The sequence below is a fragment of the Pocillopora verrucosa genome, chromosome 13 (assembly GCF_036669915.1).
Source record: "Pocillopora verrucosa isolate sample1 chromosome 13, ASM3666991v2, whole genome shotgun sequence".
Lineage (NCBI taxonomy): Eukaryota > Metazoa > Cnidaria > Anthozoa > Scleractinia > Pocilloporidae > Pocillopora > Pocillopora verrucosa.
This window is the reverse complement of record NC_089324.1, coordinates 2,137,450-2,151,147: the sequence shown is the minus strand read 5'-3', so window position 1 is coordinate 2,151,147 and position 13,698 is coordinate 2,137,450. Positions and strand designations below refer to the sequence as shown.

Genomic DNA, 13,698 nt, shown 5'->3' with positions numbered 1-13,698 from the left:
TGTATTATTGTAAGGAGATATTAGATTCTCGTCACTCTTGGGGATCAAAATGTTAAGTAACCACTGGAATAGTGGATTAGGAGGGGTCATGATCACTTAAACTTATTTTTAATACACACAAATTACAATGCCTTCATCTTTAAATACCTAATGCAAGTCCTAACAGTTCACTCTTAAAATCTTGTACTATTCATAAAGTAAAGTCTGTATTCGAGCTTATTGGCCTACCCAGCCACAGCTTGGCTTTTTGAGTCAAAAAATCTTGTGCATAAATAGCCTGCATTGCTGGCAGTCTGTGATTTTGGGGGCAGAGAGAAAAATGAAAAAATTTTCTCTTCGCCCCCAAAATTGCAGACTACTAGCAATGCAGGCTAATGCATAAAATGGTAAGTAGTTTTTATAAGCAGAAATTTCTGCCATATCATTAAAACTTCCCCAAATCTAGCCCCAGGTTTCCATATCTTTCCTTGTCCTTTTAGGAACAAATTTCCCAACATATTGGATGAAACTAGAGTATTTGCGTGACACTGCCAGGCATCGTGCCATCCACTAGACAAAATTATCCAGTTATTAATTCAATTTTTTACCTCTTGATATTAGTTGTAAGTAAATTTGAGAAGTTAAACAAACAAAAGCAAATTTCAATAGACAAACAAAAGCCAGTAATTGCAAAAATTCCCAATGATTTTCCCTTCTTTTTGTCTGTGCTTTGTTCACTGCACAGGCATAACGTGATTATGCCTGCACATCCACCACACAAAACACACAGATGACTCCCTGTGGTTTCAGTTGGTACTGTTCAGTGCATGCAAGCGATTCAAATTGTAATGCAGTTTTCTTTCTCTGACAATCTTCTATAGAATCCCTGGGTATTCAGAAATATCAAAGAAATACCAGTTGAAGAATTCTTAAAACAAATTAATCACAGTAAAGCCTGAAGTTAATCACACATAAGATTCTGTTCAAATACCAAAGTTTTCATGAGCTGAACTTAATTCACATCATGACCAACTCCTGTTCAAAAATATACAGCTGATCATTCCAACCATCTTGAAATGTTCCATACACAGTTTCTGGAAATAGCTACAGAAAAGGTTATAACTCTTGTATTTAGCTCGGCATATAAAAAAGTTTCGCATCTGACTCACAGCTGTTCCCTACCAGAGTCAAAATTTCCAACTAAAGCAGAAGAGCATAAAGCTGAGAATTTTACTTTCTAGCAACTCATGTTTCTACTGGACAAATTCTAAAGCAATTTGATTGTTTGATTTAGTAGTGATTTATTCCACAAATTTTGGGAATTTCACTGGCTAACAGCTCTTTCACTGGTGAAAAAGCTTAGCAATATTTACAAGAGGGAACATGACAAGAGCACCGATACATGACCCTATCTGTATACAAATACCACACCAAAATAATGCCCGTTTACCATGGTCACGCATGATTGTTGAGATGGTCAACTTAGTATAACTAATTAGAATGCCGCTGACAATACTAACAAAAATCTGGAAACAGAGAAGAAAAATAAGAATTAGTAAACAAGTTAAATTAGATAAAAATACAGGGCCAAATAATTCCTTATCTACAATCAGCAACAAAATTGTTGACACTTAGACAATTTAAGGTCCCCATTTTTTTTCCAATTTTATCTCTTTTGCTCTCAGTAAGCCAACCTATTCATCCCCCCCTCCCCCTAAAACAATGTTGTATTATGATTTTATGAACTTTTTGGGGAGGGAGGGTCTTATCAATGATTTAGAGTGTGGTAAAAACAGGAGTATTATTCTACAAATAAATAGCACTCTTCAAACATGATGTGTCAACTAATTTTGAGGCTGATTGCAGGTCTGAGAAACACCTACATGTGGTGGTAGAGCATCAAAGCCTGAAATCAAAAGGTTTTGATTCCTCATGGGGACAAAAAACTTTTTTGTCTATCACCTGTGAAAACCATCTCTACCATCTTCCTTATTCTACTAGCTCTTATGTATCTTTTGACTTGGTTTATTTTACATGTTTCAGAGAATGTTCAGAGAACTTTCAGAGAACTTTCAGACAACTTTCAGACAACTTTCAGACAGTTCACCTTTTTAACCCCTCAACTCCCAAGATTGGATTGTTAATTCTCCCCTCTAGCTGATACACATTTCCTTGTAAATTAGTAACAAGATTTTGCTGTTTGATCAAAATAACAATTTCTACCTGGTAAGTTTGAACATTCTCATTACCTGTTTGCTGAATAATGTATGTATATTATAAGAAGTAACATGTTAATCACCTCTTTGAGTTAAAGGGTTAAACCACTAACATGCAAGATTCAGTGAATCATCATTTTCATAAACTTACCACTATCAAGCTCCCAACACTTGTACCATGCATGGGTGGTGTTGGGCTCATGGCTGCAAGGATGATGATGTATGTGCTGAGGACTGTATACACACTTGCCAACACTGTAACTAGTCTGGAAGATGTTGATGGAAACCATAAGGCAATGAAACAAGTCAATGCGCTCGCTATATTTGACAGTGTGGCAACTATGGAGAGACAAGATATGCACTGTCAAGATGCTAACTTATTCCTGGTTTTTTTAATTAATTAACCTTTTCACTCCCAGAAGTGATAATCATATAACTTAATTCTCTCTATAACATCCAAACAATATCAAGCAAACAGGTAATGAGAATATTCAAACTTACCACATAAAAATTGTTGTTTTCTTGATCCAACAACAAATTCTTGTAACTAATTTACACAAGAACATGTAACATCTGAAGAGGAGAATCAACAATTAGATCACATCTAAACTCCCAAGATCTGATTGTTCATTTTCCCCTCTAGCTGATCCACATTTCCTGGTAAATAAGTTCTGAGAATTTGGTGTTATTGGTGTTATAACAACTCCTACCTGATAAGTTTGAGTAATCTCATGACCTATATGCAGGATAATGTCTAGATATTATTGGGAGAAGTTACTTGTTAATCACTTCTGGGAGGGTTAAATAAAGCACGACTAAATCTCTTTCAGAAGGAAGAGTGATTAACTAGTTTTTGTGCCTCATACTCTACTGTACTGAGTAACAACCATTCTTTCACAGCTCTGCATAAAAAGAGGGTAGCAAAGGGTGTTCTGATCCTGTTTCACATACAGATTTTACAATGTTACAACAAGTCATACCTCACATATATTCAAACTGCATTAAACATGTCACAATTTCAAATGAAAACCTTCAAATCTCTCTTCTTGTGTGCAAGGTTTCAGGGAAATCTTGAGGTTTTTGTGAAATGAGGGGGAGGCAAATCACACATCACACTGGCTCTTAAATTTACATATCACCCTAGTCTTTCTGTAAAATTCTGACATCACACATTATTTTTGACCTTAACAACAAGAGCTTGCAACTTGTCATTAGCTTAAAACACTTTCCATTGATACCCCACCATTCAGAAATTCCCCTTCATTTTCCAGTATCTTTCCTTAAAAAATGTTGCTTTTTCTCCCTGAGGATTTTCAATACCCTTGAATGGATTAGGTAGGAACATTTTAATAAGCCAAAAGAAATCCCTTTAAGAAGCAAAATGCTGATTTCAGGATGTAAATTAAATTGCCTTTTTAACTTCATTTCTTGCCTAGTGGGTATTCACAAGGAATTTCGGAGGAAGCTGCTGATTCACAGACACCTCATAATTGGTAACCCTTTCACTACTTGGAATGACCACGACTTACAACATAAACACAATATCAAGAAGAAACATGGTAGGAATAAAGGAAAATATTGATTGTGGGATTATTCTCTCATCAAGCAACAAAATCTTAAAACTAACATTATGAGAAATGTACTGCAGACAGTAAGGAGTAATAACTACAAGATCAGTGCCCGGTCTTTTCGTTCAAGAGTCTTTTCATCCAAGAGTCTTTTTGTCCAAGTCTTTTTGTCAAAGTTATAACATTGTTTTAAATGAAGTTGTAACACGGTATACTTTATTAAATAGTGACAAAAATAAAGACTTGCCATTTAATTATTTCACACGAAAGAAATGGGAATATTAGGCTTGTTGTTAAGCATCAATTAGGCGTAATAGACAACTAAGTGTAACATCACTAAGTGTCCAACATGACCAGTAACATAGCACAACAAGAAATTTACTTCTACCAAAATGGCAATGGCTCGCGCTAATAAGTTCTTTATATGGCCTCGTCTAGCCTTCTAAAAGTTATTTATATGTTTCGAGAAAAGACTTTACCATTAGATGAACAGACTTAGATGAAAATTTTTATGGATGAAAAGACTTGGACGAAGAGACTTTTGGACGAAAAGACCGTAATTCATGAGATCTTACGAGTGAAAGGAGTTCATTATTCATTTTTTACCTAAATGGTATGTCTTGTTGCCATAGGGAATACTGGCGTATGCTTGTATCGATGGCAAGACACCATTGGAAAGGCAGTTTATCCAAGTTTGAATACAGAGCAGAAGTAATATGTGACGTTCACACCAGGAGAATGTATCACTGTTGACAGATTGGTGACTCAAGTAAGAATCTTGAGGAGAAACGTCACTTGTTGATGTAGACTGAAATCTACTTCTTGTAGTATCATCGAAAAGTGGCTGTGTAGAACTGTTGCTGTTTCTTCGTGTTTTAATTTGTTTTTGTCTGACATGTTGTCTTTTGGCCACTGGTAAATAATTCAGCGCCAAAAAGGCTATCCCACAAATAACCATGATTGTGAACAAAAAGAAGAAAAATACCTCTGGTGAAAACCTTGATTGGGGAATTAAGTGGGTCTTGTGATCAGTAGTGTTTTTGCTGCTGTTTGTACCTCCATTTTCAATGCCCTGGGCCAAAGCTACTAATGATGGCAGCAAACCACTTGAGGTTTCACCAACAAACAACGCACTCATATAAGTTGATGGGAAAGTAGACATGAACGTGAGAAATACCAAAGAGGATGTACAATCAACTAATGCCAGCAAGAAGGATAAGATAAAAAGAACTGTGCTGTGTTGTTTGCCACCAATAGAGCTTGTCTCGTCCCAATAAAGACCCAACAAGGCGCACGCTATACACCCAATCGCCACAATAAAAAGAATCGTCGTTTTTTCGTGAACGATGTGAGGAGCGAAGCGGTTCCCCAAGGCGTAAATCACGGGGCCGATGTTCGCCAACTGAATGATAACTGTGAGATACGATGGAAGGCTCCACTGTTCTGGGGCATATCCCACAAGCACAGGCAATTCAACCCACAAACCATTGACAGCTACCCAGGAACCCAGGCCAAATAGACAGATTAGAACGTACGTGGTCCAGGAAATGTTCTTTCTCAAGCAAAATGAGTTCCATCCTGTGCTTCGAATGAAAGCTTGTCCCTCTGCCATTTCGCAAGTTACTTTCAGAAGAGAGTTACATAATCATGTACTAATACTGGATCTGGAATATGCCCCCTTTCCCATCGTGACCCAGTCTCGAGCCCAGGGCCATTTTGGCATTATTTTGGTTTAGCGATCATACCGCTGACAAGGAGCCAAAATGACCCTGGGCTACCTTCCTTGAAGACAATTTAGCATTTTACACTAGTTACTGATTACTGGGATACCTGTGGTAGCCCAGTCATAAAATGCCTTTGTTTTTTGGTCGTCTTTTTTTTTTTCCTCCGCCACAAAATGGAAAAATTGCGCAATAGTACCCAGTGGTCATTGGGCCCTCAACACCATGACAACTAACTGTGATCCAATGAGGTGTTCACATGCTGATCACGCGTGTTATCTTGATGATGATTGACGTTGTCATGCACAGACAGGGCTGGGTCACATGACGAATCACGAGATTTTTGCTTATAAAACTCTTTGGTCAGTTATTTTGTATTTCAACGTATTTGGATTGCGACCTCCTGAAGCATCATGGCGCAAACGCGCATAATACTTACAGACGCATATACAAGCCGTATTAATCGCGGCTAATCCACACTACTAAAAGATGTTATTGAGCGGTAATTTTGGAACGGATTGAGTCGCGAACGCTTGAAAGCCACTACGTATGCTAATTAGTCCATGAGCCAAATCCTGAAATGCGGCTAGAAATCAATTTTCGTAGCACCCCCCGTAAGACATAGTGTATTTGGTATCAAATGAAAGCTTATTGTGTATACTTTAATAATATACTTGTTACTTTTTATGTAACCTGAGCGTAAGCGAGAAAATCAACTTTTCCTAAGGGGGGGTGGGCAAGGACAATTTGCACTTGTAAACCCATAAAAACTATGAACAGGGAATTATTTGCACAAATACCAAATGTTTTTACCCCAAACTTAACAAAAAAATTAATGCTCGTAATACTGTAGGAATCTTACGTATAAAACATGGTTTTGGGAGTTGCCATGGCAACTGTTTTCGTCCAAATAGGGAATTATAGAATTGTCATCTTCACTGGCCAAATTTCGCTGTGAGTGTAATTTTGACAAAAAAACGCGAAGAAGTTAAGAATGCCACTTTTAAAATAAGGCTTTTCTTGCGCATCCTTTGCCATAATTATCGCAGAAAAATAAGATAAATGCAAATTAAACTTTGGGGTGGGGGAGGGGTTGGGGCTGGCTGGAAGATAACGGAAGTACCTTTATTACACTTGATCAGCAGGGATTTGCTAAAGCAAAGGCATAGAAAAAACCAGGAAAGATTTATTACTCGACGTTTCGGGGTCATCGTGACTCCATTATCAAGAGACTAGTTTAAAAACATGCAAATAAGGAAAGGTACAAGAATAGCATAAATTAGAATGAACGGCTTAAACAAACACCTTGGCGCGGATGGAATCCGTTTGCACGTTCAGTGTTGGCTTACGCATGCGAATATACAACATTTCATTAACAAGGCAATCAAATTTGCCGTTACATTTCGCGATGACGTTGAATTGCTCGATCAAGCGTTCAGGCATTTCACTATTGTGCTGGAGGTGGTAGTGTTTGTAGATAGAAGATGATTTCCTTGTGTGCCCTTCTACGCGCTCGTGTAAGTGACCACGAGTGTAGCCCACATACCCTGCATCACACAGGTTACATTTAAATTCATAAACGATACATTGTTGGTTAACAATAGGGGGCTTAATTTCGTGTTGCTTAAGCTGTTGATCGAGCTTAGGGCTAACGAACACTGGTTGGACAGTCACGCTTAACTTCGAGCTTAGACTGTTCAGTTGTTGTTTAACATGATTAGCTGACGACTGGTCCTTGAAGGGTAACACTAATCTCACAATCTCCGATGGTACGTCTGGTGATGGACAGGGCTCTGCAGATGAAATCCTTCTCTCAACGAACCGCTTGATTGTAGTTTCAACCAGTGGCTTTGGGTATTTCAAGTTATGAAAAACCCCTCTAAGGCGGTCACATTCCTCGGAGAAGAAAGACCAGTTAGAAGATAATCGATAAGCGCGATCCACCATGGTGTTACATACATACATACATACATACATAACTTTATTTGATAACGCAGGTTAAAATTTGCGCAACTTTACAGCTGATGTGGACCTGCCTAAACTAATTAGTCTATAATTATATAAAATACAGATATGATAAAATTTATAAGTTGAATAAATCAAGTAAACCATAAAGTTTTAGTAATAGTGAAAATTTGGTTTCATGTTTTGTATAACATTACCTCCCTTTTCAAAATTAATATTCATAACAGTTTGCTTGGATTGTTTTAAGTTATATTTAAAAATAGATAAATTTGGAGAATCTTTAACATTATCGGGAAGTGCATTCCATGCTACTGCAGATCTATGAGCAAAGGACCTACGACCCAATTCGGTTTTGGGCCTATTAAGTACAACATTCAGGGATTTCCTTAGGTTATAACTGTTAGAGTTCTTGGTCACCAAACAATTAATTTCCCGCAACCCTAAATTATAATAAGCATTATATGTAATAGTTAAGATACGTAGCTTATAAAAATACTCTAAAGGCATCCAGCCAACCTTAGAAAGTACATCATTATCCCCAAAACTATTTGGTATCTTATGAATTAGCCTGGCAGCCCTGATGTGAATCATTTCTAGATCTTTAAGCTTGGATCCAGACCCCCAAATTGCAATTCCATATAGAACACTTGGTATAACTATCCTATAGTAAAAAGTCTCCAAGATAGATGTACATAGGAAATTTATACGTCTCAACATTTTAACTTTGGCATTAAATGCAGATCTAGCCAATGCAACATGCTGAGACCAAGAGAGTTTATCATCAATTGTAACCCCAAGGCAATTGGTGGAGGACACATACCGAATGGTGTCCATACCCCACTTCAGCTGTTTCAAAGGACCTATGAAGGGGGTAGTACTTAAGACCATTGCCTCGGATTTACCTTCATGTAGGCTGCGCTTGTACTTAATGTCAACATGACTCTGGAAATGCAGAAGGAGACCCGTGTTGGTTCTTTTGATGTAGACCTTGCTCTCAATCTTTGGTGCACGGTTAAGCAGTTCAGTTCCTAGAAAGGGAAGGGATCCTTCCCGTTCGACTTCCATGGTAAACTGGAGGGAGGGATGGGTCGACCTCCTCCGAGCAGCTACGAAAAACCAGCTTTTCCAGTTTGACGGTGCTTTATATGAGCAGACAGATGGAGTCGCTATGGGTTCTCCCCTTGGACCGTTGCTGGCTAACGTCTTCATGTGCTCGATTGAGGAAAACCTCGAACAACACGGTCAACTTCCGCGCTATTACCGGAGGTACGTCGACGACACCCTGACCGTAATGCCTGATAGGGTGACCGCTGGCCAGTTTCTAGACACCCTTAACTCTACCAATCCCTCCCTCCAGTTTACCATGGAAGTCGAACGGGAAGGATCCCTTCCCTTTCTAGGAACTGAACTGCTTAACCGTGCACCAAAGATTGAGAGCAAGGTCTACATCAAAAGAACCAACACGGGTCTCCTTCTGCATTTCCAGAGTCATGTTGACATTAAGTACAAGCGCAGCCTAGTTAACACCATGGTGGATCGCGCTTATCGATTATCTTCTAACTGGTCTTTCTTCTCCGAGGAATGTGACCGCCTTAGAGGGGTTTTTCATAACTTGAAATACCCAAAGCCACTGGTTGAAACTACAATCAAGCGGTTCGTTGAGAGAAGGATTTCATCTGCAGAGCCCTGTCCATCACCAGACGTACCATCGGAGATTGTGAGATTAGTGTTACCCTTCAAGGACCAGTCGTCAGCTAATCATGTTAAACAACAACTGAACAGTCTAAGCTCGAAGTTAAGCGTGACTGTCCAACCAGTGTTCGTTAGCCCTAAGCTCGATCAACAGCTTAAGCAACACGAAATTAAGCCCCCTATTGTTAACCAACAATGTATCGTTTATGAATTTAAATGTAACCTGTGTGATGCAGGGTATGTGGGCTACACTCGTGGTCACTTACACGAGCGCGTAGAAGGGCACACAAGGAAATCATCTTCTATCTACAAACACTACCACCTCCAGCACAATAGTGAAATGCCTGAACGCTTGATCGAGCAATTCAACGTCATCGCGAAATGTAACGGCAAATTTGATTGCCTTGTTAATGAAATGTTGTATATTCGCATGCGTAAGCCAACACTGAACGTGCAAACGGATTCCATCCGCGCCAAGGTGTTTGTTTAAGCCGTTCATTCTAATTTATGCTATTCTTGTACCTTTCCTTATTTGCATGTTTTTAAACTAGTCTCTTGATAATGGAGTCACGATGACCCCGAAACGTCGAGTAATAAATATTTCCTGGTTTTTTCTATACCTTTATTACACACTCAAAATACTCATACTATTGACAACTGAAATGCGTTTGCATTAAAACTTACTAACAATGTTTCTCTTGTAGCCACTAAGAGGTGTACCATGTAATTTTACTGCCTCAACTGTTGCCATGGCAATGTTTGTACGCTAAACGTTTAGAAGCATAGATAGTAGACTTTGTAATTGATGAAAACAGTAGCATTTGCGTCGTTTGTGTCTTTAAGACTCGGTGTTACATTTAACACAGGTCTTTTACTACACCCTTATTAGGTACATTTGAAGAGAGACATTGTACATTCTCATTTGAACTCGTGAGTCAAAATAATATCAAATATGTTTAAAACCAATGTGTTTCTATTAACATACTTTGTTCTCATCGTTTATAAGGTAAACTGTGTGGAAATAGTAATGTACATGGTTAATTACACTTTCAATACAGTGTGTTCTAAACCAATGTGTTGCAAATAGCATTCTTTGTTTTCGTGGCCGGCTTACAGGAAAAAGAAATCCCAGGTTAGCTTTCATATTCATCACCGTCAGTATCATCATCGCTATCATCATCTTCGCTATCGTCCTTGCTAATACAGTTAAGGCAGTTATCTTGGCATGTGCATGCCTCCGTGCAGGGAAGGCCATTGCTGACACAAGAACAGCGTCGTGTTTGGCACGATCCTTTGCAGCGGCAGCAAATAAGTTCCATGACCGCTTGAGGGGCAGGTGCCTGGTTAGTCCAGTAGATTTCCAATTGGCCATTCTTCTGTTGCCAACCCTGGCCATCAGGAGACTGGTTCACTTCTGTTTGTAGGGCATGCTTCCAGATGAATGACTGGTAGTTAGCACGCTTGAGATGGTTTTCAAGAGCTTCTTTCGTAGGGGGAAGTTGATGTGACTGCAGGCTTTTACTCTTGCAGAACAACTTGTACCTGAGTTCGTTTACACTTTGGCATAGGTGGTCGTTTTATAAGGCACAGACAAACCGTTCTAGCTTGTTTAAGTCATCTTGTCTAGCAGGAACTATCTCACCAAGACTGCCAAGAGTTTGCCTCAAAGCTGGATTCATCTGTACAACATCAAGAGCCTTCTTCTTCCCTTTTGTTGAAAAAGCGCTCACACTATCGCAACCAGTTATGGCATGGAGACTTGGAAGTATTTCGCATATTTCTCGGCCAAGTCTTTCACATACCCGTCGAATGCTAACAATGCGAGATCTTCTACTAGTACCACTGATCAGAATTATGTCAGCAGAAATGACGGCTTGGTAATAGCAGGCTAGTACTTCTACATCTGTGTCAGAGGATTTAATGGCAATGCGCTGGTGTCCATTTTGAGATGCATGTTCTGCGTGGAGGAGCATTCTAGTGTCAGCTTCCTCTTGATTGGTGCAAAGTTCGGGCACATCGCTTGCAGTAGTTGAACCATTTGGGGCGACAAGTTTGGTGCAGTTGTCTCCGTGAGTGACAAAGAAGGTGCGGTCTTTAATTTTCTGTGCGTACACGGCATTTTCTGACCACTCCCGTACAAGGAAGCTTAGGAGGTTAGTTTTATTTTTACCATTTGCCAGAAACTTTCTCCACTGACGTGGGCACAGCTGTTGACCGTTGGTGACGTTGACTACCAGCTGTCCATCTCTGCTTCGTTTGTTTCTTTCTGTGTTCTTTATTGAGATGGCCGGATATTGATCTCCTACAAAGTCAATTCTTGCTGCCTCGCCAGCTTCTGTCAGAATTCTGGACATCACCATCTCTGCCAGCTCACAAAATCTATCAGGCACTCTGACTACTGTCTGTAGCATCGCCATTGCATCTATGATGACAGCTGTAGTCTGATCAGGTAAGCTCGGTAGGCATTCTACATCATTTTCGAGTAATGCCAGAGACAATCTAATCTAAATGATAAGAGTCGCTTGCAACTAATAATGCTTTATTATTATTAAAATGCAGTTTCTGAAATAAAATCAAGTTAATAAATTTTAATGTCTATACTTGAAATAGTTGCTTAGCAACAGTTGCCATGCCAACACCCAATTTGGGTTTTGACAAACAAGTGCATATAACTTTATCTTAAGAACACTTTTGGCTGTTTTCTTTTCATATCGGATCAGACGGCTGGGAGATATTTGCTGTTTTCAAACTAAAAATTAACTCTTGACAAAAAGTCAAACCACCCACCCCCCCTTGGAAGTAGTTGTTTTTCACGCTTACGCTCAAGTTACATAAAAAGTAACAAGTATATTATCAAAGTATACACACTAAGCTTTCATTTGATACCAAATACACTATGTCTTATGGGGGGTGCTACGAAAGACATTTTTGAGGTGTCTTGGCTCATGGACTAAATGTCTTAATTGAAAAACGTTCACTTGTTGTAAAAAGCAAAATCTGAAATCTGAGACCAAACTGAATATACTCTATGCAATCTATTGAACAACACTACTACCGTGAGACTGAAGAACATAACTATAATGGATGCAAACTGCTTGTGAAGAAAGACGACATGTTGGATTCACTTGATGGCAAGGAACGTAGCTACGATAACAGTACGAATGGTATTAATTTCACGATCAGAAAGGTGAATCTTATGTTTGTTTTCATTGTAGTTGTATGGATATTCTTTTTTAATAAATACGTGATCCAAAATCCTGTGTTTTTTTGTGTATAATGTTATTATGTTAAATATTGTTTACGCAATTGTCTTGTCACAGGCGGACCAAGCTCACGTCTCGAGAAAAAGCCAAAGATTAATTCACGCGTTGTAACTCGGTGTTAAGTTACGAGAGGAACTGTTGGAAATTTGAACACGTTATAAGGAATAGTATAGGGAACGAAGTATGGTCGATTTACAACGATAAATATTTCGAAATATGAACATTTTTCTCGTAAAAATCAATAAAACTTACTCATACCCTGTGTATCCGTTGTATTTTCTGGTGATTTCTGCAGTTTTAAGCTTGCTTTACCATCACTGTTATTCACGTCATCTACTTTTATTACGTTGATAAAATCTGTACAGACATCACACCAACCAACTCGCGCGCAAAGTAAGAAGACTATATTGAAGGCTTGAAATAATATTGCGATCGATTTTCGTCAAGAAATGGGCCAGGAATATCCTACAATAGTGCAAATAATCGTGAAGGCGGATCGCAGAAAAGCGATTGCGTGACGCTCGGTAAGCTGTAAGATGACATGTTGTTATATACCAGACGTAAAAACTCTTCAGATTCTTAGTCTGCATTTTGTACCCACTCTGCAGTCTGCAGTCTATATTTTGTATCCAGTCTGCAGTCTGCTATCTGCATTTTGTACTAGCAGGTATCCGTGGCACCAATACAGTTTATTTTTACTTGCATTTATTCGCAAAACACACATAATCTACCACAAAATACCTGTGGGTGAGGTAATTCGACATTTTCGTTCTTTCCCACATTAATATTCTTCTCTCCTTTTGTAAGAATGTAGACATCACTCACAATGTTTCAAGTAATCCACCCACCCTACAAAAAAGTAACTCTTGCATGCATAGCATGCCTATGTTTTGAAATAGGTGAATGCCCTTGGCCAGACTTGAGCGCACTATTTCAGTATACTAGTCTGACACCCGTAGTATCACTACACTTGATTCCAAGGATCAAGTACCATCCAGGTATCCCAGTTACCTTGCTCACAGGGTCTAGTTCGAATATAGAAGCGATCCTTGCAGCCATTAACACTATTGAACTAGTTGTTGAAAAAATGCCTGAAAAAAATTCAGGCCCGTACGCCAGTACACATTTTTATATATTTACAGCCATTTTTCATCACTTGGAAGGTTTACTTGGATCCAACATAACGATCACTTCCCAGTTGGCTTCTTAGTTCAGTTGGTAGAGCGCTGCATCTGTATCGTAAAGGTCATGGGTTCAAATCCCGAGCGGGCATGAGTTTCTTTTCATGCCTTAT

The 13,698-nt window shown here is 39.0% G+C and overlaps 4 protein-coding genes across 4 annotated transcripts; 1 reads left to right on the top strand and 3 right to left on the bottom strand.

Annotated features, from left to right (window-relative positions):
• Positions 1 to 91: 91 nt before the first annotated feature.
• Positions 92 to 5,439, bottom strand: LOC131773638 (solute carrier family 52, riboflavin transporter, member 3-B). The gene is made up of 3 exons (XM_059089574.2): positions 4,370 to 5,439; positions 2,347 to 2,534; positions 92 to 1,505 (listed from the first exon to the last, which is right to left on the bottom strand). The coding sequence occupies exons 1-3, from the start codon at positions 5,373 to 5,375 to the stop codon at positions 1,323 to 1,325; spliced, it is 1,377 nt and encodes a 458-aa protein (XP_058945557.2). The 5' UTR covers positions 5,376 to 5,439; the 3' UTR covers positions 92 to 1,322.
• Positions 5,440 to 6,621: 1,182 nt separating this feature from the next.
• On the bottom strand, positions 6,622 to 7,431 carry LOC136277885 (uncharacterized). The gene has a single exon (XM_066160687.1). The coding sequence runs from the start codon at positions 7,429 to 7,431 to the stop codon at positions 6,778 to 6,780; it is 654 nt and encodes a 217-aa protein (XP_066016784.1). The 3' UTR covers positions 6,622 to 6,777.
• A 17-nt stretch (positions 7,432 to 7,448) lies between these two features.
• On the bottom strand, positions 7,449 to 8,352 carry LOC131784351 (uncharacterized). Its single transcript, XM_066160686.1, has one exon. It carries the CDS (start codon positions 8,335 to 8,337, stop codon positions 7,603 to 7,605), a length of 735 nt encoding a protein of 244 aa, XP_066016783.1. The 5' UTR covers positions 8,338 to 8,352; the 3' UTR covers positions 7,449 to 7,602.
• A 265-nt stretch (positions 8,353 to 8,617) lies between these two features.
• LOC136277884 (uncharacterized) lies at positions 8,618 to 9,731 on the top strand. The gene has a single exon (XM_066160685.1). The coding sequence runs from the start codon at positions 8,618 to 8,620 to the stop codon at positions 9,629 to 9,631; it is 1,014 nt and encodes a 337-aa protein (XP_066016782.1). The 3' UTR covers positions 9,632 to 9,731.
• Positions 9,732 to 13,698: the final 3,967 nt, after the last annotated feature.